General features: G+C 43.4%; 1 protein-coding gene across 1 annotated transcript; it reads right to left on the bottom strand.

Moving 5' to 3' along the window:
- Positions 1–379: 379 nt before the first annotated feature.
- acap1 (ArfGAP with coiled-coil, ankyrin repeat and PH domains 1) lies at positions 380–23,557 on the bottom strand. Its single transcript, XM_029753874.1, has 23 exons — positions 22,833–23,557; positions 19,156–19,213; positions 18,473–18,592; positions 17,755–17,808; positions 17,516–17,574; positions 17,190–17,373; positions 16,425–16,469; positions 16,152–16,247; positions 12,401–12,475; positions 11,079–11,191; positions 8,950–9,001; positions 8,723–8,823; positions 8,482–8,593; positions 7,080–7,282; positions 6,895–6,964; positions 6,331–6,425; positions 4,979–5,175; positions 4,296–4,346; positions 3,954–4,138; positions 3,727–3,836; positions 3,549–3,659; positions 3,383–3,444; positions 380–1,184 (listed from the first exon to the last, which is right to left on the bottom strand). Exons 1-23 carry the CDS (start codon positions 22,883–22,885, stop codon positions 1,087–1,089), a joined length of 2,304 nt encoding a protein of 767 aa, XP_029609734.1. The 5' UTR covers positions 22,886–23,557; the 3' UTR covers positions 380–1,086.
- Positions 23,558–25,706: the final 2,149 nt, after the last annotated feature.

Raw genomic sequence — 25,706 nt, forward strand, 5'->3', positions numbered from 1 at the left:
TTCCGCAAGTCACCTAATATATTCTCTTCGGCCATTTTGAAAGAGAACTGTTTCAGGTAAGGCAAGCAGGACTATGTGCCTACAGGTTCCTCTTCTTCAATCAACAGTACCCACCTACCCAGTAGGCGTATGTGTATGGCACATCTACATTGGTGTTATTTTAGGAATATTCTGTTTTTTTATGCTGATTTAATAAAAAGTGTTTATTTTCTCCTCAATATTGTTAACTGTTGTTCAGAGGTTACTGCAATGACATGGTGTTGCCACCTAGTGGACATAGATGGTCAATAGCCCTGTGGTTAGGAACCATATGGTCGAGAAGACCAATAATCCAACTATTGGCACCAATGCGTGTCTGGATGAGGGATGAATCATTGAATTGAACACAATACATTTTAATGATATATGAGTGGTTGCTACACATTTCTGGAGGATGCAGTGAATTAAGTGTTTTACTGCTTGATAATTGAGTATATTAAATGAACTCTGGTATTTTAATCGTCCGTACGAAATACAGCTCTGGTACCTCAGGCAGCCAATACAAAAAAAAAAAATATTAACACAAAGACAATACATCACATCAGAAATGAAGTACAAGAGCATATACAACAATTTGACCCTTTGTGTGCTCATTTTGTTTTGTCACATTGAGCCTTCTCAATGTTCTGTACAATCAAAAACCATACAAATCAACAACAAAGGCAACTTTTTTTGTTCTAGTTTTGGGAAACCTAGTTGTAGCCGAGTCAACAAGACGAGATTAGGACGGATGGCCCCAAAGGCTACAGGAAAGCAAATGAAATTATGAAATCAATCCTATAAAATGGGAAGTTTTTACTGTGTTAGCTGTCATTATTAGGCTGTACATCTTGTTCTCTCTCCTACAGCCACTTAGCCTGAGTGTTTGCCTCTGGCAGCCAAACACAAAGACATTACTGTTGGGACTGGAGGCTCTACTAGGAGTAATGACCAGCTGAGCTACGACCTAACGCAGAGCAGGTGGCCAGCGTGTGTGTGTGTGTGTGTGTGTAAGACAAGGAAAACAGCATAACAACAGTATGTAAAAGAAACAGCAGTTGGGGTAGGTCAAGTCTTAAAATCTGTGCTGCGCCGTTTGAGCTTCTCTGGGTTGTTAGAGGCCATGTGAGAGAAGTCCCTGAAGATGTCCTGGTACGTTTCATCACCTGAGGAAAACAAGACATGACAAGAACATTAAGGAAGAGAGTGACTTTTTTTTTTACGTTCATAAAAATGGCTGTACATTTCTGTCCTCATACACCCCCTTTTCTCTCCCTCAAATGTATCCACATTACTACTACAAGCAGACACGCACGCACACGCCGTTTACCTGTGGCACTGTTAAGCAGGGGCATCAGGGGACACACTGTGCAAGCAGTGCAGAACAGGCGGTCGCCTCATTGGACAAACACAAAAGGCTCACACGACAACAATGAAAAAGCAGTGCACATCAGAGACTGACAGACAAGTTGAGCATCTCAGAGCACATGACATGGGAATCACAGCACTAGTCCTCCAGAGCCAGACAGATTATTTGAGTTGGGATATTTCAAACCAGGAAATAGGCCTATTTGAAATGGTGAAATATTGTGTCAATACTGGAGTAAATAACGTTGACTTGGCTGACAGTTTGGCCATGGGGGAATGGATGGTACACTTTCTTTCTCATACAACACAGCACAGTAAGGTTGAAGCTCTCCACCTTGAGTCCACCGTTCCCTTTCCAGCCCAAATCTGTTGCACCGGCTAGGCCCACTGGCTAGGCCCACTGGCTAGGCCCACCGGCTAGGCCCACCGGCTAGGCCCACTGGCTAGGCCCACCGGCTAGGCCCACCGGCTAGGGTTTAGACCAGTGGTTCCCAAATGTTTAAGCATTGTTCATTGTGGATTGTCCTAATAGCAGCCTAAGACCGGCGACAACACAACCCACTAGTGGACCAGGAGCCGTGTGGAAAACACTCAACTTCAAAATGGACAGAGTGGCTCATTCCTTTCTACACAGCTTCATGTTCTCAGTAACATTGGTGTTATGGTCGAGCAAAAGCAATGCTAAACAGTGGGCAGCGTGTATACACATTGAAACAGGTTGAACACAACAATAACCGCTTAGGTGCGACAAAAGAGGAACTGGTTTGAAAAGGTTCAAATAAGCCTGGGGATAGGGCAAACATAATGGGAAAACCCTCAAGTGAAAAAAAACATTTGGTGCTGGACTGAACTTATGACAATGACAAACAGCAGACTACATTAGACTACGCAAGGTGCATAAAATGTACATGGAGAGACATACATCAACTGCACCCAAACAATCTGATTCCTGCTTCTTTCAGGCAGCATACTGTGTAATCATACAATACATGCATACATAGGACCACATAGAGCTGTACACTGTAATACATATAAGTATAAATCAGTGGAGGCTGGTGAGAGAAGCTAGAGGAGGACGGGCTCATTGTAATGGCTGGAATGGAATTTTGGAACGGTATCAAACATACGTAAACTCCGTTCCACTGATTCCATTCCAGCCATTACAATGAGCCCGTCCTCCTATAGCTCCTCTCACCAGCCTCCACTGGTATAAATAGATGTTAAACATGGCCATTGCTCAGTGTTATCATACGGTGATCTACATAGAGCCAACATGGGCTGTAAAGTGCAGGACGGCTGACCGTGCGTTCATTCACTGTACATCGAAGTGCAACGTGGACATGCATGTCATTACACAAACACTCTTTAAAACATCCTCTTCTTCTACAGTATGTCCTCTCTTTTCCCTGTAGTATTATATATCCAAAATGGCCACCTCTTCCCACAGAAAGACTACAGTATAGAAGCTGCTTGTTCATACATTTACCCTGTATTCTAGTTATCCTTCTAGTCAAACTTCATTTACTCTACTCCCTCTACTGGAGGTACAGCAAATCGTCCATAGCCAGTAACAATTCTCCGTTTCAAGAACCGTCCCCATATACGTTCCCCTAACCTCTTTGTCAAAATTGTATTCCGAGAATGTTCTTTCTGAAAACACTCTTAGAAGGGCCTAGCAACGATTCCAGAAAATCTATCAAAACATATCATGCTCGACTGTAAACGTTCTAACAATGTTTCAGAGAACTGTCTCGTCCCAATTTATTGGGGGTTCTGGGAACATGTCTAGTTAGCCGAGTAGCCTATGCACCTCAGCAGTACCCCTTTTCCTCCCTCGGTTCTCTCCATCAATTACGATGCAAGGCCCCCTCTCTCTACTCATTCTGCCCTCCCCCCAGTGCCCATCCACTCAGTTGGTTCTTCAAGGCCTGAAGTCCCTTCCTGGTTTGGCCTATCCCACTCCCTGTCCCGCCCACTCCCTGTCCCATTGAGTGACCTGGTTGGCCAAAGGCTCCGTCCATCTCCCGCATCTCCTTGTTCATCTTGGCGATTCGCAGCCTGTTATGGGGATAGTAGAAGGATGGTGAGGAAATTCTGCTGTATCAATCAATCAATCAATCAATCGTTCTAGTGTCAACAAATCAACTAATACTTATACTCACAGGGTGACGATGTCAGCGTTGGCGGTCTCCACGGCAATGGTGATGGGGTCTTTCTGGGTGTGGTCTCTGGCGTTGTAGTCCGCCCCTCTCTTCAGGAACAGACACACCAGCCTGGGAGATAGAGACGAGGTTAGTGTGTGCGTGTGTGTGTGTGTGTGTGTACACGTGTCTGTCCTACCCAGTGTGTCCCAGTATAGTGGCATGGTGTAGGGGTCCTCTCCCGTTGCTGTCTGCTGTGTTGACATTGGCCCCGTTCTGTAGCAGGAACTCACACGCTGCCAGCGAGTTCTGGAGAGACAGGGGCCAGAGTGGAGGTAAGAATTCACACAAACCAGCGTCTCTCTCTTCTGAACGTAGACACACACCCACTCACGTCCTCGCCACAGTGATCTCTCACTCACTCACCGCGGTGACGGCTTGTATGAGTGGGGTGCTGGACTCCTCGGCTGTGTTGACCCAGTTGACGTCGGCTCCGTGGGCCAGGGCGTCGGCCATGACAGGGAAATGCTGCAGCGCTGCAGACCGATATAACAACGCCCCGGGATGAAGACCAGACAGGTCCTCCTCTTCATCATCATCATCTTCACCATCTGTGTATGGAGGGATGACGAGGGGGTTTAATGTGCTGTTTAGTTTGTTTTGGTGTGTGTGAAAAAAAGTATGAAAATGTATGCACTCACTAGTGTAAGTCGCTCTGGATAAGAGCATCTGCTAAATGACTCAAATGTAAATGTGTGTGTGTGTCACCTTTGTGAATGCCGGTGTTGTTCTTTTGAAAAATATCACTCTGGTTGAGCCCTGAGGGGAAGAGACAGAGAGAGAGAGACAGAGACAGAGACAGAGACAGAGACAGAGACAGAGAGAGAGAGAGAGAGAGGAGACAGAGAGAGAAGAGACAGAGAGAGAAGAGACAGAGAAGAGACAGAGAGAGAAGAGACAGAGAAGAGACAGAGAGAGAAGAGACAGAGAGAGAAGAGACAGAGAAGAGAGACAGAGAGGGATAGAGGAGACAGAGAGATATTCAGCATAGCAGCAGGCCACCATATTACAGGTTTGTGCTGATTATAACAATAGACACAGGGTGTGTACCACAGCTTACTGCTTAGTCACCAAGGTCACAGATGATTTCTGTGTGTATGTAGGTACTAGCGTGCATGCAGCCAGGTTGAACAATGTGGAAATATTTCATTCACTCCTAACCCACAGCACATGCACTGTTTACATTCCTGACCTGTACACACAGGTGTACGGTTTTAGGACTTCAAAAACTTCAACACCTACCAGTCCATCAGTAGACTGTCGACAGAAACATATCTGTACACCATGATTTGCATACCTGATCTGCTAAAAGAACTCTGTTGGCCAGCCCGGTACAGCTCGGCTCGGCCCTATAGTGTAAATCAGACAAGCGTGTATGTCCCGTCCAGTACCTGGGAGTCGTGGCAGGGTGGCCCGGTTGGGTTTGGGTTTGAGTGGTGGTCGTGAGCCGGCTGGCCTCTCCTGGGTGTTTGCTCTGGTCCTCCGGGCGCTGGAGCGCCGCAGTGGAATGTTACGGCCCGTCTCCGGGAGCTTCTGGATAAACTTCTTCTCCACAAACTTAGAACGAATCCACGACTCCTTATCACCCCTGAGAGAGACAGAGACAGAGAGAAAGAGAAAGAGAGAAAGAGAGAGAGCGGGAGAGAGAGAGAGAAAGAGAGAGCGAGAGAGAGAGAGCGGGAGAGAAAGAGAAAAAGAGAGCAAGAGAAAAAAAGAGAAAAAAAGAGAAAAAAAGAGAGAGAATATGAAAGAGAAAAATTCTGTAAAAAAGTGTCATGACCTTCTGCTTAAAAGCATTTTTATTTATAGGAAAAAAAAATTGAATCAAAATGCACTTCATACACAGTAATGCACATTCTAAAACCACATTCTAAAATTTCACACAGCAGGTAAATTCAGTTCAATTCAAACTTGACAAACCAGGCCTCACTGTACTACTATTTGACAACACACTTGACTGCATGCATACTACTGTACATCCTGAACACACACACAGACAAAACCATGCAACTGCACAGCACATTTCCGGGGGACAGTTTAGTTTACAACACAAACCACAGCCGTCGTCGTCGTGTACCTGTGTAACTTCCTGTCTGGGGTGCAGCAAAGGAGAGGAAAAGAGGAAGCTAGATCATTTAACCGATGAAAGCGTTTGAATAAAGATTTGAGCAGAACTAATATCGTCAAATTGAGTAAAGAAAAAAGGTTAGCCTGCATTTAGCTGTATGTATAGTGCAATACGAAAAAAAGTTACAATCTCCCTGTAGTTTCAAATTATGACACCAGAGGGGGATGAAGAGTGATGTTCTTATACCAGGTGCTTGTACCAGTCAAAAGTTTGGACACCTACTCATTCCGGGGTCTAACTTAATTTTTTACATTGTAGAATAACAGTGAAGACATCAACACTATGAAATAGCACATATGGAATCATGTAGTAACCAAAAAAGTGTTAAACAAATCAAAATATATTTTATATTTGAGATTCTTCAAAGTCTCAACCCTTTGCCATGATGACAGCTTTGCCCACTCAAAACGTTTGACTGATACTGTATATAACTACTCTATATACAATAGAATCATGTCCGTTCTGTATTTATATCTGAACGTTCTGTTCCACTATACTTAATAAACATTTAAATCAAACTGTAACACTGGGAAATCTGTAATGTCTGGGTGAGAGTTAACGTGTCATTGAAGGGTGACGACTCAGGACCCGAGGAACGAAGACGAGAGTTCATACCTTGGACTGGACGGGTGGGGTTTCTTGATGGTGATCTCATCAATCCGCGCCTCGTAGATCCTGTTGATGGCTGTGTTTCCCAACTCACACATCAACTACATCAGAAAGAGACAGAGAGAGACAGAGAGACAGAGAGACAGAGAGGGCACAATTACTTACTTTAAAAAGGTGCAATACGCAGAAATGTCCTGGTTGCAAAAATGTGAATAGTTCGCCTAATTACAGTTTATGTGACAAAACAAGCACGTGTAGTGACTCATTCATTGTACCATCTGTTTGAAGCTGTTGTATAAAACTGAAAGTAAAAGACGCAAAAATGAAACTTAAGACTGGGAAGCATAGAAATAGCGCACATAGAACATATCTACTGCTTCTTAGACTTGCTTTCAATGAGAATGACATATCTATTACTCACCTTTCTATGTGCTTTTGGTCAGGTCGCCAAAAAAGTGCATATTGCAGCTTTAAGAATTGTCTTTACATTGTATGAAAAAAAAGCTATGAATTAAGATAATATTTTCTTCAAGAAAGCCATATCTGCTTAGAGCATGTACATAGTCTTACCCTGACCAGCTCTGGTTCCCAGGAGTCCAGGGTGAGGGAGCGTACTTTAGAGAAGTGGACACCCAGACTCCTGTCAGAAGGACACCGAGAAGAAGGGAGTTATGTTAAATATTAATGTGTGTGTGTGTGTGTGTGTGTGTGTGTGTGTGTGTGTGTGTGTGTGTGTGTGTGTGTGTGTATCCTACCTGTGTATCCCAGAACAGACGATACAGAGGGTGATCCCCAGGTTGATAGAGGCCCAGTCCGGACCAGGCTCTCCACAGTCGCAGCACTGCCTGTTCCCCGGGATGGCCTGGACCTGATCCAGAGCCTCGCGGCCCCCCGTCTTCTCCTGATCCCCAAACACCCCTCCTCCTGGGCTGCCCGACACGGAGCTGCAACGCTCCCTCTGTGTGTGTGTGTGTGTGTGTGTGTGTGTGTGTGTGTGTGTGTGTGTGTGTGTGTGAGAGAGACAGAGAGAGAGTGGGGGAGAACGAGACAGAGCGAAAGAGAGAGAGTGGGGGAGAACGAGAGAGAGAGAAAGAGAGAGAGTGGGGGAGAACGAGAGAGAGAGAGAAAGAGAGAGAGTGGGGGAGAACGAGAGAGAGAGAGAGAGTGGGGGAGAACGAGAGAGAGCGAAAGAGAGAGAGTGGGGGAGAACGAGAGAGAGCGAAAGAGAGAGAGTGGGGGAGAACGAGAGAGAGCGAAAGAGAGAGAGAGGGGGAGAACAAGAGAGCGAAAGAGAGAGAGAGTGAGGGAGAATGAGACAGCGAAAGAGAGAGAGAGTGGGTGAGAACGAGACAGAGAGAGTGGGGGAGAACGAGACAGAGCAAAAGAGAGAGAGAGAGTGGGGGAGAACGAGAGAGAGAGAGAGTGGGGGAGAACGAGACACAGAGAAAGAGAGAGAACGAGACAGAGAGACAGAGAGACAGAGAGACAGAGAGACAGAGAGACAGAGAGACAGAGAGACAGAGAGACAGAGAGAGATAAGCACAAACATATGGAATGAGTGTTGATCACTGCACTTTCTTTAGACAATGAGTTACAACTCTGCTTCTGAAAATACAAGTGTCGTGTGTTGGGGAAGCTAAATAATCTACCAAGCTACCAATTACTTCACACTGGAACAAGTTAAGCTCCACTATAGCTACACTAAGAGTATAGTTTACTTAACTAAAGTTACTTTGGAAAAATAGTTCAATGCATCCAAACTACTTCGTGAAAATGATCACATGTAAATCTGAAATGTCATAGACTACAAATTGCAAGAAGAGATCCCTTTGCGGTCATATGTTAACCGAATGTGTAATTTAGCCTATTAAACACACAAAAAATGTGTTTAAATGACAATTAGGCAGGGCTGCTGCCAAATATTTTATTTAGCAATAAAAGTAGTTCCAGTCGTTAGCTACACCGCTACATAGGAAAAAAGTGATTAACTACTGAAACCACTACCTAGATTTAAATTTAGTTCAACTACAACCAAGCTACTGCAAAATGTAGTTACATTACTAGTTGAACTACATGTAGTTACATTACTAGTTGAACTACATGTAGTTACATTACTCCCCAACACAGAGTGAATAAATAAGGTGTGTGTGTTCTCACTGGGCTGTGTGGGTCTTCTCTGCGTTCCTGGAAGGCTGAGGCAATGCTGTTCTGGACAGCACTGATCCAGCCCTGCTGCTGACGCTCTGAGTCCGCCTGCAACAGACAGCTCCTACACACACACACACACACACACACACACACACACGATTACTATGTAAATACCACACGCCCAAAACTAACATCAATGGCAACATCAGCACACACAGACAAACTGCATGTACACAGACAGTACACTCACTTGGACGGTGAGACCACCTCAAAGCAGAATCGTCTCTCGTTGTCAGCGCAGACCTTCACTGTGCACAGACGCAGGTCCTCCATCACCACGGTGGGCTGCTCCTGAGAGAGGGAATAGGACACGGTCAGCCTATGAAAGTGTGTGTGTGTTTTTTGTTCTCTTTGTGTCTGCATGGATTGCTATTAAAAATGCATTGAAAAGTAAAGCAGGGGCTTTCAGAAATTCACCTTGAATTTCTTCTGGTAGACCAGTTGATTTTTCTGGATAGAGAACCAGCGCCTACAGCCGTCAGACAGGAGATCAAAAGGAGATGACAATGAATAATGCAATCACCTTCCTAGGCTGAACCATTAAAAACCTCTCTGGGCACAAACTACTACAGCTTAAGAGGGCCAAATAATGGGTGGAAAGAAAAAGCTGTGAAATATAAAGAAGAAAAGAAAGACACACAGAGAGAGCGAGAGAGAGAGACAGACAGACACACAGAGAGAGAGCGAGACAGAGACACAGAGAGAGACACACAGAGAGAGAGAGACAGAGAGACACACAGAGAGAGAGAGACAGAGAGACACAGAGAGAGAGAGACAGAGAGACACACAGAGAGAAACAGAGAGACAGACATTAAGCCCCACCCTCTTCAACGTATATAGAACAGTCTGCAGCATCTGAAGTCAAATGTCTACTGTTTGCTGATGATCTGGTGCTTCTGTCACCAACCAAGGAGGGCCTACAGCAGCACCTAGATCTTCTGCACAGATTCTGCCAGACCTGGGCCCTGACAGTAAATCTCAGTAAGACAAAAATAATGGTGTTCCAAAAAAGGTCCAGTCGCCAGGACCACAAATACAAATTCCATCTAGACACCGTTGCCATAGAGAACACAAAAAACAATATACCTTGGCCTAAACATCAGTGCCACAGGTAACTTCCACAAAGCTGTGAATGAGCTGAGAGACAAGGCAAGAAGGGCCTTCTACGCCATCAAAAGGAACATAAAATTCAACATACCAATTAGGATCTGGCTAAAAATACTTGAATCAGTTATAGAACCCATTGCCCTTTACGGTTGTGAGGTCTGGGGTCCGCTCACCAACCAAGAATTCACAAAATGGGACAAACACCAAATTGACTCTACATGCAGCATTCTGCAAAAATATCCTCTGTGTACAACGTAAAACACTAAATAATGCATGAGGAGCAGAATTAGTCCAATACCCACTAATTATCAAAATCCAGAAAAGAGACATTAAATTCTACAACCACCTAAAAGGAAGTGATTCTCAAACCTTCCATAACAAAGCCATCCCCTACAGAGAGATGAACCTGGAGAAGAGTCCCCTAAGCAAGCTGGCCCTGGGGCTCTGTTCACAAACACAAACAGACCCCACAGAGCTCCAGGAGAGCAACACAATTAGACCCAACCAAATCATGAGAAAACAAAAAGAGAATTACTTGACACATTGGAAAGAATTAACAAAAAAAACAGAGCAACATAGAATGCTATTTGGCCCTAAACAGAGAGTACACAGTGGCAGAATACCTGACTACTGTGACTGACCCAAACTTAAGAAAAGCTTTGACCATGTACAGACTCAGTGAACATAGCCTTGCTATTGAGAAAAGCCGCTGTAGGCAGAACTGACTCTCAAGAGAAGACAGGCAATGTGCACACTGCCCACAAAATGAGGTGGAAACTGAGCAGCACTTCCTAACCTCCTACCAAATGTATGACCATATTAGAGACACTTATTTCCCTCAGATTACACAGATCCACAAAGGTAAAATACCACAATGTGCCATCGCAGCTGTAAGATTTGTGACCTTTTGCCACAAGAAAAGGTCAACCAGTGAAGAACAAACACCATTGTAAATACAACCCATATTTATGTTTATTTATTTTCCCTTTTGTACTTGAACTACTTGCATATCGTTACAACACTGTATAAAGACATAATGACATTTGAAATGTCTTTATTCTTTTGGAACTTCTGTGAGTCTAATGTTCACAGTACATTTTTATTGTTTATTATCTACTTCACTTACTTTGGCAATGTAAACATGTTTCCCATGCAAATAATGCCCTTGAATTGAATTGAGAGAGCGAGAAAGAGAGAGAGAGAGAGTCTGCGTTCAAAACACGAGATCAAATCATGACCATGAGGTCAGTGATCTTCAGGTTGGAAAGTCAGAGCTCTAGAAAGAGGCCCGAGTCCCCGAATTGGAATTCCAAGTCCGACTTCCCAGCTGTTTTGAACGTGGCAAGTGAGTGATGGAGAGAAAGAGAGAGAGAACAACATACAGCACAGAAACAGAGAAAGAGAGAGGGAAAGAGAAATCGAAAGGTAAAGTAACATACCTGCTCCAGGTCTTGAAGGCATTGCTAGCTCTCTTATACAAGTAGCCTTCCATGGCGATACCGTTGGGTGCATCAGCACAGAAATCCATTAAGGAGTTATCATACGAGACATCCTACCAACACAACATAAACACAATACAAACATATACATGACTGTAGGGAAGGGATGTTAGTATCAGGACGTATAATTTTAATGCAGTGATACCAGTTGATCCCCAAGCTATGTTTGAAAGAAAATGATGTCATAAGGTCTTCCTGTCTACAGTGCATTCGGAAAGTATTCAGACCCCTTGATTTTTTCCACATTTTGTTACATTACAGCTTTATTCTAAAAATGATTACATTTTTTTCCCCTCAATCTACACACAATTCCCCGTAATGACTAAGTGAAAACAGGTTGTAAGAAATGTTTTATTTACATAAGTATTCACACCCTTTGCTATGAGACTCGAAATTAAGCTCAGGTGCATCCTGTTTCCATTGATCATCCTTGAGATGCTTCTACAACTTGGAGTCCAAATGTTGCAAATTCAATTGATTGGACATGATTTGGAAAGGCACACACCTGTCTATATAAAGGTCCCACAGTTGGCAGTGCATGTCAGAGAAAAGCCAAGCCATGCGCTCGAAGGAATTGTCTGTAGAGCGCTGAGACAGGATTATGTTGAGGCACAGATCTGGGGAAGGGTACCAAAACAATTATGCAGCATTGAAGGTCCCCAAGAACACAGGGGCCTCCATTATTCTTAAATGTAAGAAGTTTGGAACCACCAAGACTCTTCCTAGAGCTGGCCACCCGGTCAAACTGAGCAATCGGGAGAAGGGCCTTGGTCAGGGAGGTGACCAAGAACCTGATGGTCACTCTGACAGAGCTCCAGAGTTCTTCTGTGGAAATGGGAGAACATTCCAGAAGGACAACCATCTCTGCAGCACTCCACCAATCAGGCCTTTATGGTAGAGTGGCCAGATGGAAGCCACATGACAGGCCGCTTGGAGTTTGCCAAAAGTACTGAGTAAAGGGTCTAAATACTTAACTAAACGTCATGTATTTCCATTAAAAAAAAATATCTGAAAAACGGTTTTTGTTTTGTCATGATGGGGGTATTGTGTGTTGCTTGATGAGGGGAAAAAATGATTTAATACATTTTAGAATAAGGCTGTAACGTAACAAAATGTGGAAAAAGTCAAGGGGTCTGAATACTTCCCGAATGCACTGTATATCCTCAGAGGATGGAGAGCTAGCGTAATCACATGGAAGCCTTCCTGGTGGTCTGTGATTAGCTTCTTTCTTTACTGTAGTGTTTGGTTCCAGCCGTGTTTACCTTTTTCTTAATGGCAGCGTGTCTCTGTTCCATGTCTCTCTTCTCCCTGGCGGAATTCAACACTAGTTGAGTGTGCTGTGTGTGTGTGAGAGAGAGAGAGAAAAAGTCAGGCACAATCAATTTGATTTAAAACCCAAAAAAAATCCAATAGGGCCAGTATCGAGATACTCGTTAGTGTTTTGTTTCTTCGCCACGATACTTCAGGAAAAAACAGCCCTAACGTTGGAAACAAGCATCATTATGTCGTCATCCAGAGTCACATTTATTTATTTTCCAAGACATAGCAACCAAAATGTTTACATACAACAGGTTTCTAAAAGACCAAAGAGTTGTCTACTTTGAGTTCTCGTTTTAGCCATTGAAACAAATATTGCGATACTGGTATGACCACAGCCCTAGAATCCAATATCTCAAATGATGCACATTATCCTAAATAACACACAGCAGTTCAGCATGATAGGTCCGTTCAGTCAGGCCACTAAATAAAAGACAAGAGAATAATGTACACAGTATACTGGACAGTATGTTTGTGGATATAGAGTTGTAAAGATTAATGTAGAAACTGTTGAGGAAAATCAGGCGAGGAAATAAATGGCTTCAGGCTTGTACAGCGCTCAGGTGGAGGTCAGGGAGTCCTTCACTCCAGACTTCCTCCTCTGGGGGAAAACAGGAAGGAGGAAGTGCTGAACCTCTCCCAACTTCTGGCCGATGGATCGAGGAAAACTCTCCAGCAGCTTCGTATAGCCGTTTTACTTTCGCTCTCTCTCCCCTCTTTCTCAGAACGATTTCAGATGATCCAGCAGTCTTTAAGCAACTTCGCTCTCATTCTTTCTCTCTCATTCTGCCTCGCAATCCTTCACCATTTCCGGTAACAGCTAAAATCAGTCTTTGTGGCTTTAAAATGGTCCTGTGAAAGGTGACTTGCTTTCCGGTTTCAAGCTGCTCTCGGATGTGCAGACTAATTAACGCACCGGCTAGTTGTAGTCTACTGTTGACTGCAGTCCTAGAGCTCCTTGTATGACAGCACGTCCAATTATGCTACAGTGGCCATCCAAGCGTAGCACTAACATTACTGTATGACTAGATGAAAACATGCAAGTACATGGACACACACACACACACATTCGCTCACACAGGTGCACACACACACTTTCTAAGTCATGTGAAATACTTCCTGTTGATGGTGCCCACACTGTTTCCTGTCACGATGAGAGGGACTTCACCTTGTGACTTCCTCGTCCCTCCTGGTGACATTGTTAGGACTCGTGTACCAATTCATCCATGGAATCAACTGCTAGAATAAACCTTCCATCTAAGACAGGGGTTCCCAACCTAGGGGTCACGCCCCCACATATTGGGTGTGCCAACGTTGTGTGGGGGTGCAGCACCTTCCTTGATTTTTTTTGTACAATTCATGATTGTTTATACTGATCTAAAACTACGCATAAATCTGCGATGATTTAGGATAGAAACAAGCGGAAGAGGAAGACGCGATATCTTTGGTTTGTCTCTATGACATTCAGAAGCTGAGCTTCGACCTTCAAAAGTAGAGGAGTCAAAGAAATTGGATTTTGCTTGGGAAGTCACCTTGTACAATGTGGGACTCTGTCGCAATCAACTGATCTATTAACTTTCTGTAAAAGAGAATATGTATAATTAAATTGAAAAACAGAAATCAGATATTTGGTAGCAGAATACCATTTGAGGAAATCAGGCCTAGCCTTTATTTTCCTTATCCATTAAATAGCCTATGGAAAATAGCAGGAAATCTGCTTCAAAACAAACTAATTCCTAGGTCCCTCAAATTAAATTAAATCAAGCTGGTGGTGTTTTTATTAGAGGCTATCTCAATAAACAAGAATACAATTAAAAAAAAGGGGAGGGGGTTGCGGGTTGCCATTTCTCTAATGTAAAAAAAGAGAGCCCTGGGGGGAAAAGGAACGCTGATCTAAGAGAAGAAGTTGTCCCCCTCCTCTTCCACTCACTTTCATTAATCTATTTTACTTCACTCTCTCTGATCGCTAATGTCAACATCTGAACAACATACACTACCATTCAAAAGCTTGGGGTCACTTAGAAATGTCCTTGTTTTTGAAAGAAAATAACATTTGTTGTCCATTAAAATAACATCAGATTGATCAGCAATACATCGTAGACATTGTTAATGTTGTAAATGACTATTGTAGCTGGAAACGGCAGATTTTTTGGGGAAAATCTACATGGGCGTACAGAGGCCCATTATCAGCAACCATCACTCCTGTGTTCCAATGGCACGTTGTGTTAGCTAATCCAAGTTCATCATTTTAAAAGGCTAATTGATCATTAGAAAACCCTTTTGCAATTATGTTAGCACAGCTGAAAACTGTTGTCTGATTAAAGAAGCAATACAACTGGCCTTCTTTAGACTAGTTGAGTATCTGGAGCATCAGCATTTGTGGGTTTGATTACAGGCTCAAAATGGCCAGAAACAAAGGCATTTCTTCTGAAACTCGTCAGTCTATTATTGTTCTGAGAAATGAAGGCTATTCCATGCGAGAAATTGCCAAGAAACTGAAGATCTCGTACAACGCTGTGTACTACTCCCTTCACAGAACAGCGCAAATTGTCTCTAACCAAAATAGAAAGAGTGGGAGGCCCTGGTGCACAACTGAGCAAGAGGACAAGTAAATTAGTGTCTCTAGTTTGAGAAACAGACGCCTCACAAGTCCTCAACTGGCAGCTTCATTAAATAGTACCCGCAAAACACCAGTCTCAATGTCAACAGTGAAGAGGTGACTCCGGAATGCTGGCCTTCTAGGCAGAGTTGCAAAGTAAAAGCCATATCTCAGACTGGCCAATAAAAAGAAAAGATGGGCAAAAGAACACAGACACTGGACAGAGGAAGATTGGAAAAAAGTGTTATGGTCTGACAAATCTAAGTTTGAGGTGTTCGGATCACAAAGCATGGTGGAGGCAATGTGATGGTCTGGGGGTGCTTTGGTGGTGGTAAAGTGGGAGATTTGTACAGGGTAAAAGGGATCTTGAAGAAGGAAGGCTATCAATCCATTTTGCAACGCCATGCATTACCCTGTGGACAGCGCTTAATTGGAGCCAATTGCCTCCTACAACAGGACAATGACCCAAAGCACAGCTCCAAACTATGCAAGAACTATTTAGGGAAGAAGCAGTCAGCTGGTATTCTGTCTATAATGGAGTGGCCAGCACAGTCACCGGATCTCAACCCTATTGAGCTGTTGTGGGAGCAGCTTGACCGTAAGAAGTGTCCATCAAGCCAATCCAACTTGTGGGAGGTGCTTCAGGAAGCATGGGGTGAAATCTCTTCAGATTATTAACTAGAATGCCTGGCTGTAATTGCTGCAAATGGAGGATTCTTTGATGAAAGCAAAGTTTGCAATAATAATTGTGTCCTTCAATTAAAAATCATTATTTATAACCTTGTCAACATCTTGACTATATTTTCTACTCATTTTGCAACTCATTTCATGTATGTTTTCATGGAAAACAAGGACGTTTCTAAGTGACCCCAAACTTTTGAACGGTAGTGTACTTGAACAGATCGCTTCCTTCTTCATGAATTTGGTTCATCCCACACACTTCTCCCTTTCCCTTTCATTCCTGTCCTTGAGCTGTTCTTGTCTATTGATGTTCTGTGTTATGTCATGTTTCATGTGGACCCCAGGAAGAGTAGCTGCTGCTTTTGCAACATCTAATGGGGATCCTAAAAAAAAAATCCCCCACTTGTCCTTGTTACCTCTTCACTCAGGGTGCGTCGATAGTTGGCCAGCTCAGAGAGGGACTGGTGACCTTGTTGGAAGAACTGGGACTGGGCCTCCATCATAGACACCATCTGACAGAAACCCAGAATAAAACATCATCGTACACTCAGACTAAACAATACATGCAGCCACAAAGACAAGTCAACAACTGCTCAAGTAAACAAATCATTCAACACCCACATGTGGACTCAACCATGCGACACTTGAAATATTTCCGACGATAAACGTTCCCACGCAATGAAACTCACCGCCATCAGGATGTCTGTCTTCTTCTTGGCCTCGATGACATTGATCTTGGAAAGAGGACGAGTGAGTGAACAAGAGAGGACAGAACATGTGTGTTGGTATGACTGCAGCTAGTACTAACCACTGGGTATTAATAGTTACCAGCCTGCTACAGGGAAATCCTTAGGCAATGCTGTTAGCATTCTCCACAGCAAAACACATGTCACTAAGCAGAGGTGCTGTTAGCATTCCCCACAGCAAAACACATGTCACTAAGCAGAGGTGATGTTAGCATTCCCCACAGCAAAACACATGTCACTAAGCAGAGGTGCTGTTAGCATTCCCCACAGCAAAACACATGTCACTAAGCAGAGGTGCTGTTAGCATTCCCCACAGCAAAACACATGTCACTAAGCAGGGGTGCTGTTGCATATTTCATCAATGCCATTTGTTAGAAACATGTCCTGGTCCCCCTGACAAATCTCTTGTGTAAAAGTTCTCTCTGGTATTTGGTTTGAGGCATTGCATGTCATCAAACAGAAAGCAAGCAGTGTAATGAACAAGATTCCAACATGAGCTGGAGACTACAACTGATAGTTTCAACACTAGTCGTCTGTAACTCAATTCCAGGCAAACCACTTCAAACCAAACTCAAACCAGGCCCAATGTGTGTGAGAGCGTGCATGCGAGTGTGTAAGTGAATATTTCGTCTGTAGCATCCTTAACGTCAATTAACCAAGTTTGGTCCTTCCCCAAAATACACTCTCATCCAGCTTTGATGACCTCACCTGCAGTACGTAGTCGAGGGCCCCGGAACGGAAGGTCTTGCGGGCGTTGAGGAGGGCATGGCTGGCTTCCTCCACCTCGTGCTGCTTCCCCCGGGGGGCCTGAGCGTTCCTGCCCAACGCCGCCTCCAGACTCTCACTGCCCCGCTCAAACTCCTTACGCACATCCTTGAACCGACGCACGTCCCTGGGAGAAGGGGAGGGGGAGAGAGGGATGAATGAACGTGGCCCATAAAGATGTGGCTGGGACTGGGGGATACTGTGGCAGCAGTCTATGGTAGGGGTTTGAAACAATACTACAATTATGAAGGAGTGCCAGACTCACTCACTCTTTCACAAAACTCTGCAGTTTCAACTTCACCGACTTCTGTGTGGTCTCAATCACTTCCTAGGACAAAAAGAGAGTGAGAGAGATAGAGGGAAAAAAGGGGGGGTGGGGTAGATGGAGAGAGAGAGAGAGAAGGAGAGGAAGAAAGAGAGAGATACTCAGATACCTGACATTTAAAAGTGGTTGCTACAGTAACTAATGTTGTTGGCAAGCGATGCACAGTAGAGGAGTCCAACTCACCCCCTGAGCTTCCAGAATCACTTCCAGCTTCTGGGAGAATTTCTCCAAACACTCCTATGAGAAAAGAACACGGAATGATTTTTAACTTATTTATCAATGGTTGAATACAATACAACTTGCACTTACATTTGAGTCATTTAGCAGATGTTCAATTAGGGTTAAGTGCCTTAAAGGCACATTGGCAGATTTTTCACCTAGTCGGCTCGGGGATTCCAACCAGCAACCTTTTGGTTACCGGCCTAATGCGCTTAACCGGCAGGCTACCTGCCACCCTTCCCTTCATAAGAATGTACTATGATAAAGACATAATTATAAACTGGGTGGTTAGAACCCTGAATGCTGATTGGCTGACTGCTGTGGTATATCAGACCGTATACCACGGGTATAACAAAACATTTATTTTTACTGCTCTAATTACGTTGGAAACCAGTTTATAATAGAAATCAGGCACAAGGGGGTGTGGTATATGGCCAATATACCACAGCTGAGGGTTGTATCCAGGCACAACGCGATGCGTCGTGCCTAAGAACAGCACTTAGCCGTGGTATATTGGCCATATACCACACCCCCTCGTGCCTTATTGCTTAAGCATATAACACTAACCATAACTTAACACAACACTATTAAGAAATAATAGCCCTATATACAAATCGGCCCCTCCTACACTGATCCCAAATCAGTGGTTCGAGTGTAGTTCCCAGCATCTCTATAGACTCACCCCCATCATGTTGTCCCCAGAACAGTGGTGGCCCAGCTCTTTGAGCCCTGTGACAAAGCTCTTGCTGGTCTGACAGTAGGCCCTGCCAGCCTCCAGCATGGAGTGACACTGCTTCACCAGCTACACAATAACACAATGTGTCAGGATTCAACACAACACAATTCCACGTTGCAAAAGACGTCAGAACACACTACAACGCATACAGCATGACACAACATTTCACTATGACATGGGGTAACACGACATGAGATCACCGACAAATATGATCACTGTCCAGAAGCACAATAGGTTGAGACTCACAGGAATCGGAACATTGATGACCAGAGTACGCATCTGAAAATGTTACGCGCGCCAATCCCTTCAGGGAATTAGGAAGATCAAGCGATTGTACTTTCAATGTGTGGTCAGTTACTTTATCTCTGGTAACAATAGGGTGGGGAAGCAGTACTGGAGTTAGTTCCCTTCAACTCAGGTGAATCACCATGTCTATCACAGTTCATAGTCACTACTAAGAGGAAGAAACTGACCCTGTCCAACTACTTCCTCCACGGCATGGATGGCCGGGGTATGTTTATAGAAAGAGTGGTTAGATACTGGGAGCATAACGGAAAAGTGGGGAGGTTTGAAGAGAACTTTGTGTGTGTGTGTGTGTGTGTGTGTGTGTGTGTGAGAGACTCTCTCACCTTTTCTAATCGCGTCTCCAATTCACTGACATCTCCTTCCACCACTTCAATGTCAGCCCTGGATGAAACACAGACACACGTCGCCACATTACTCATTTACATTTTAGTCATTTAGCAGACGCTCTTATCCAGAGCGACTTACAGTAGTGAATGCATACATTTCATACATTCTTTTTTTTTTCTCCATACTGGTCCCCCGTGGGAATCGAACCCACAACCCTGGCGTTGCAAACACCATGCTCTACCAACTGAGCCACCCGGGACTTTACTCGGCACATTAAGCCACACCACCACAGACAGAGGGTCTTGACCAACGCATCCACACCATCCTGGTCTGAATCTTGAGCTGCTTGCACAGTGCTATCCGATCTACAGTAGAAATGTCTGTGGCTGTGATATCGGACATCATGAGAGTTCAATCACCAACAGTACACATGATGCTTCCACATGATATCTGGTACGGTTTATAAAAATGGGCCTGTCAGAAGGGCAGTGGAAGGAGATTGTGACTGTCTGTGAGTCAGTATCTCCTCTGTTCTTTCTCACATCGACGACCCAACAGTGTGGTTTCCGCTGCCTTCCACCCAAGACACTGAGAAAGCACAAAGACAAAAAGAGAGAGAGACAAAAAAAGAGAGAGAGAGACAAAAAAAAGAGAGAGAGAGAGAGAGAGAAGGAGCACAGCAGATGGAGAGAGAGAGTGAAAGAGAGAGATAGTGACAGGGAGAGCTGAGAGAGAGCACAGACTCAGTGAGCATAGCCTTGCTATTGAGAAAGACCGCCGAAGGCACACCTGGCTCTGAAGAGAAGACAGGCTATGTGCACACTGCCCACAAAATCAGGTGGAAACTGAGCTGCACTTCCTAACTTCCTGCCAAATGTATGACCATATTAGAGACACATATTTCCCTCAGATTATACAGACCCACAAAGAATTCGAAAACAAATCCAATTTTGATAAACTGTCATTCATATACATACATATGTATTTGGTTAAATACCACAGTGTGCCATCAGAGCAGCAAGATTTGTGACCTGTTGCCACAAGAAAAGGGCAACCAGTGTAGAACAAACACCATTGTAAATCCAACCGATATTTATGTTTATTTATTTTCCCTTTTGTACACTACTACAACACTGTATATATACATAATATGACATTTGAAATGTCTTTATTCTTTTGGAACTGTAATGTTTACTGTTAATATTTTATTGTTTATTTCACTTTTGTTTATTATCCATTTCACTTGCTTTGGCAACGTAAACATATGTTTCCCATGCCAATAAAAAACCCTAAATTGAATTGAGAGCCATGAGAGAGAGAGAGAGAGAGAGAGAGAGAGAGAGAGAGAGAGAGAGAGAGAGAGAGAGAGAGAGAGATAGGAGAGGAGAGAGACAGAGAGAGACAGAGAGAGACAGAGAGAGACAGAGAGAGAGACAGAGAGAGACAGAGAGAGACAGAGAGAGAGAGCCATGAGAGAGAGAGAGAGAGAGAGCGAGGAGTGAGGGAGAGAGAGAGCGAGGAGTGAGGGAGAGAGAGACAGAGAGACAGAGAGCGTGTGTTTGTCTGCTGGTAGTGTAGTAGAGACAGTGGCTGCAGTTTATTTAGCTCAGTACGGTTGACATTGAAATGGGACTAGCATGACAGGGGCACCAATACAAGACTGACAAAGGTTTGGTGGGGGGACAAAAGACAGTAAATAAGAAAAAATAACACTTTGAATAAGGGCAAAGATAGAATTGATGAGGACGGAACAAAGCCTGTGTCATTAGACACACATCATATTCATTAACCTCTGAAAGAGTGTGTGTGTGTGTGTGTGTGTGTGTGTGTGTGTGTGTGTGTGTGTGTGTGTGTGTGTGTGTGTGTGTGTGTGTGTGTGTGTGTGTGTGTAAGATGAGACCAAGGTGATTAAACTGTCTATGCATTTGTATGAGTAAGTGTGCCTGAGAGAGAGACCTCAAGTTTCCATAGCGATCCACTTCCTGTCTCTTGTTTATCACGTCAGTATCTCTCGCTTCACTTCCTGTTCCACTCCACAACCCCAGGCCGCCCCCGGTTACCTAGCAACGGGAGGCAGACGTTTGTATACTGCGGTAGCCTCTCTTCTCCACTTTCATACATCTTTCCCGAGATGTACCTCTCTCTTCTATCCTTCTTTCACTTCTCTCTTTTCTATTCTTTCAAAGCCTCTTTTCTCCAAATGTCACCCTCTCCTCCCTCTCCAGTCCTTCACGCTAGCTGTGTGTGAATATGAAGGCCTAACAGAGTTCGACCGTGGCCTACATCGAAAACCTTCTCCTCCCCCCTTTCTCTCCTCCTCCACCTCCTCCCTCTCTGTTCTCTGTCAAATATGAGACCTCACCGCTGCAGAATGCACCAATGACTGCCGCAAACATGTCAAACTTTCCGACACTGCGTGTTCCTCCCAGAGAGACCGTGAGCCAAGAATGAAGAAGGGAGCGAGAGAGAGAGAGAAGAGAAAGAGAGAAAGAAAGAGACAGAGAGAATGAAAGAGAAAGAAAGAGTGAGAAAAAAGATAAAAGGTCTTTAAAAAAAAAAAAAACTTGCAGGGTTAATCAAACAAGAATTACGAAAAGATAAAACGGCAAAGGCCGAGAGACAAAGAAAGGGCAAGAGAGTAAGAGTCTAACCACTGTCACGTCTTCTGATCTGCCAGCTAAAAGAAAAGGGAGGCACACCCACTGGAACAAACCTCTTATTAGCTACAGTCAAAACCCCAAAATACACTTCCCTTTCGGTCTTAGGCTGTGTTTCTTTTAGAGTCGAAATAAATACAGTTTTGACTCTCTGAAAGAGAATAGGCCAAGCAGAGGTTGGCGTGCTGCATTCCTACGTTGACTTACAACCATCTTGGTGGCATACGCTCCTGAATACTGTGCTGTGTGACCTAGAATTTTGATTAGCACCAATGCACCTAATACATGAATAGCAAAATTCAACGTTTGTGTTTCGCGTCCGGTACGGCTGATGTTACATTTGTATCATATTTGTTTTAACTAACGTTTTAAAGTTGGGAGCACCAGTGCTACAAATGAAAAAGTCATTTTAGTTGTATAAAATTGTAGAAATACTCTTTCATTCCAGCACACAAAGCCAGTCCCATCCCAGGCAGTGTCTCGCCCCAGTGTCAATGGCCAAAGAAACTCATTCGACTCATCACAGTGATCAACGTGACCCCAAGCAAGAGGCAAGACCCCAAACTATCTGCAGGGCTGACACTCGTTTGACAAGTTCATCATGTGGTTGTGCTGACTGAAGTACAATGGTGTAGCCTAACACACTATATGCCAACTCAAGATAATATTGTTCAGGTAGCTTTGACCTAAAAAAAAAAATGTCATCACTTCTCTATTTCCTCAGTTAGGGTGGATGCAAGCATCATTTGTCATAATTTTACCCTCTGTGGACATGTAACAGTTCTGAAACTATCTGAATAATGTATTGCAAAAACATAGAGTAGACCTACACAGGCCTTCCCTTTAATCAGGTAGTATAACTTATTGTAACTGTAATAAAATGGTAGTCACATACATTTATGCAGCGTTTACAAAATAGCTCTCACCTTACAATGTAACTGAATGAATAATGCATACATGTAGACTGGTGCCTAAGTCATAAAAAAAATGTTATTCAAGGGCTAATCTAGATTTACCTGAATCGGGGGGAGTCTTTGAGACACTCTTCAAAGTCCAGTTTGACAGTCATCCTTCAGTTGGTTTGATACAAATTACACCAACAACGCAAACGCAACTATTTCTATTGATATTGAATGACATGGGACAGTGGGTGCGAAAATATAATTAAGGTTATATAGCCATATGTAAGATATATATTAAAAGTATATTGCATTGTTTGTAGGTTTTTCCATAAATAACTTGTGTTCTCTTGAATTATATTCTTCTCCACATCAAATCATGACATTAGGTGTCAGTGAATCAATCGAATCGCGCCTCTCTCTTATTGGACTAATATGTTGTTACTGAATTGATTAGAACAATTTAAACAATCAAATAACTGCATTCGATTAGTTCATGATAGACACGTTTCTCCACTTCGCTCATGTTAGCTCCTTTTTCTCTGTACGTTGATGTGCCCGTGCGTCACGGAAATTACGGAAAAATGCCCAAAAAACTTCTCGCAAGGGTTGATCATTCCACGGTGAATAATCCAGCGTCAATAAAAACACATGTACCGCTGTTGCAAATAAGATTAAACAATCAATGGAATTTCCACTCGAGGGCCCCCGGGGTGGCGAGGGTGACACTGTAACGATACAATTCTATTATATCTCTCTCACCCGGCCGGTCCACCCACTCACACTATTTCCGGGTATGCAAGTGCATGCACCAACGCAAAAATTGTTTCATATATTGACAAGATATTCGAGTGACCGCTCTAACGATGGAAATACATGTCCTCAAACATGGAAGGCATGGGGGAGGAGGCCAGATCAGGTGGGACGATTCTAGCCAATTAGAGGGCAGATACACAAACAACAAACCATAGAGATAGATAGAGGACTGATCTTTGTATCTGTGCCATTATAGCGTCAGTGATAACATGGGCAGCTTTTCCTTCACTCTGCGGTCCAACTCATCTCAAACCTTCTCAGTTGGGTTGAGGTTGGGTGATTGGAGGCCAGGTCATCTGATGCAGCACTCCATAACTCTCCTTCTTGGTCAAATAGCCCTTACACAGCCTGGAAGTGTGTTGGGTCATTGTCCTGTTGAAAAACAAATGATAGTCCCACTAAGCGCAAACCAGATGGGATGGCATAAATCACCGACAGTGTCACCAGAAAAGCACCCCCACACCATCACACCTCCTCCTCCATGCTTCACGGTGGAAACCACACATGCAGAGATCATCCATTCACCTGCTCTGCATCTCACAAAGATACTGCGGTTGGAACCAAAAATCTCAAATTTGTAATCATCAGACCAAAGGACAGATTTCCACTGGTCTAATGTCCATTGTTCGTGTTTCTTGGCCCAAGGAAGTCTCTTCTTCTTATTGGTGTCCTTTAGTAGTGGTTTCTTTGCAGCAATTCGACCATGAAGGCCTGATTCACACAGTCTCCTCTGAACAGTTGATGTTGAGATGTATCTGCTACTTCAACTCTGTGAAGCATTTATTTGGGCTGAAATTTCTGAGGCTGGTAACTCTAATGAACTTATCCTTTGCAGCAGAGGTAACTCTGGGTCTTCCTTTCCTGTGGCGGTCCTCATGAGAGCCAGTTTCATCATAGCGCTTGATGGTTTTTGCGACTGCACTTTTGCGACTGCACTAGTTCTTGACATTTTTCTGATTGACTAACATTCATGTCTTAAAGTAATGATGGACTGGCGTTTCTCTTTTCTTATTTGAGCTGTTCTTGCCATAATATGGAGTTGGTCTTTTACCAAATAGGGCTATCTTCTGTAAGCCACCCCTACCTTGTCACAACACAACTGATTGGCTCAAACGCATTAAGAAGGAAAGAAATTGCACAAATTAACTTTTAACAAGGCACACCTGTTTATTGATATGCATTCCAGGTGACTACCTCATGAAGCTGGTTGAGAGAATGCCAAGAGTGTGCAAAGCTGTCATCAAGGCAAAGTGTGGCTACTTTGAAGATTCTCAAATATGAAATATATTTTTATTTGTTTAACACTTTTTTGGTTACTACATGATTACTACATTGTGTTATTTCATAGTGTTGATGTCTTCACTATTATTCTACAATGTATAAAATAGTAAAAATAAAGAAAAACCCTGGAATGAGTAGGTGTGTCCATACTTTTGACTGGTACTGTACATATTCCTCACTTCATGGGCTTCTTTTTCATGGACAGATTTTGGGCAGAGTAAAACCTCTCGCTTCGCCTCTTCCTCTCTGACTAACAGCAAAAAGCTGGTGAGTAGTGATGTGGTGGTAAGGAAATGGTTAACATGAAGGGGGTACAATTCTATGAGGGAGAAATTGCAGCTGGGATAAGTGGAATATTCAATTTATTCTAAGAGGTAGTTATTATAACAATGGTTGCATAAATGTGGATTTTTTGGAGGCGGGCTTGAAAAGTATGCCAAGCAAAACCATCTAATGCAAAGTGAAACAAACCATACAACTCTATGCATAAGGACTACTTTTAACAATTTCCACACAAAATTTTACAAAAAAAGATCTACCCCAAATTAAGATTCAAAGATGTCTGCAGAAAGAATGGGGTGTCAGCTAAAATATGACAACTTGAGTTAAAAAAATATATATCTATTTTGGTTATTGAACTACAGTAGGCCTAAGTAAAGTGGATTAACACTCGGTAACAGAATGATGGTAACAGAATGACATCATGGGTCCCTGATCTGTATTATAAAGAAATGCATAATTATGAACATCCTTCCCTTAATGGTGATGTATCCTGAATAAGTACACAAAGGTAGAAAAATGTACTATCCTCCTTTGTTTGTTTGGGTATTATTCTACACACTGGCTATTATTCTGCTGAGCTCCGCCCCAAACAAGACCAAATGTGGATGGCCC

The sequence above is a fragment of the Salmo trutta genome, chromosome 5 (genome assembly GCF_901001165.1).
Source record: "Salmo trutta chromosome 5, fSalTru1.1, whole genome shotgun sequence".
Lineage (NCBI taxonomy): Eukaryota > Metazoa > Chordata > Actinopteri > Salmoniformes > Salmonidae > Salmo > Salmo trutta.

Coding starts and splice junctions, on each gene's coding strand:
- acap1 (XM_029753874.1), bottom strand. CDS start 22,885: ATGACTGTCAAACTGGACTTTGAAGAGTGTCTCAAAGACTCCCCCCGA. Junction 17,575..17,754: donor TGATTCTGGAAGCTCAGGGG/GTGAGTTGGACT, acceptor TTTTTGTCCTAG/GAAGTGATTGAGACCACACA. Junction 16,470..17,189: donor CCCTCGACTACGTACTGCAG/GTGAGGTCATCA, acceptor CCTCTTTCCAAG/ATCAATGTCATCGAGGCCAA.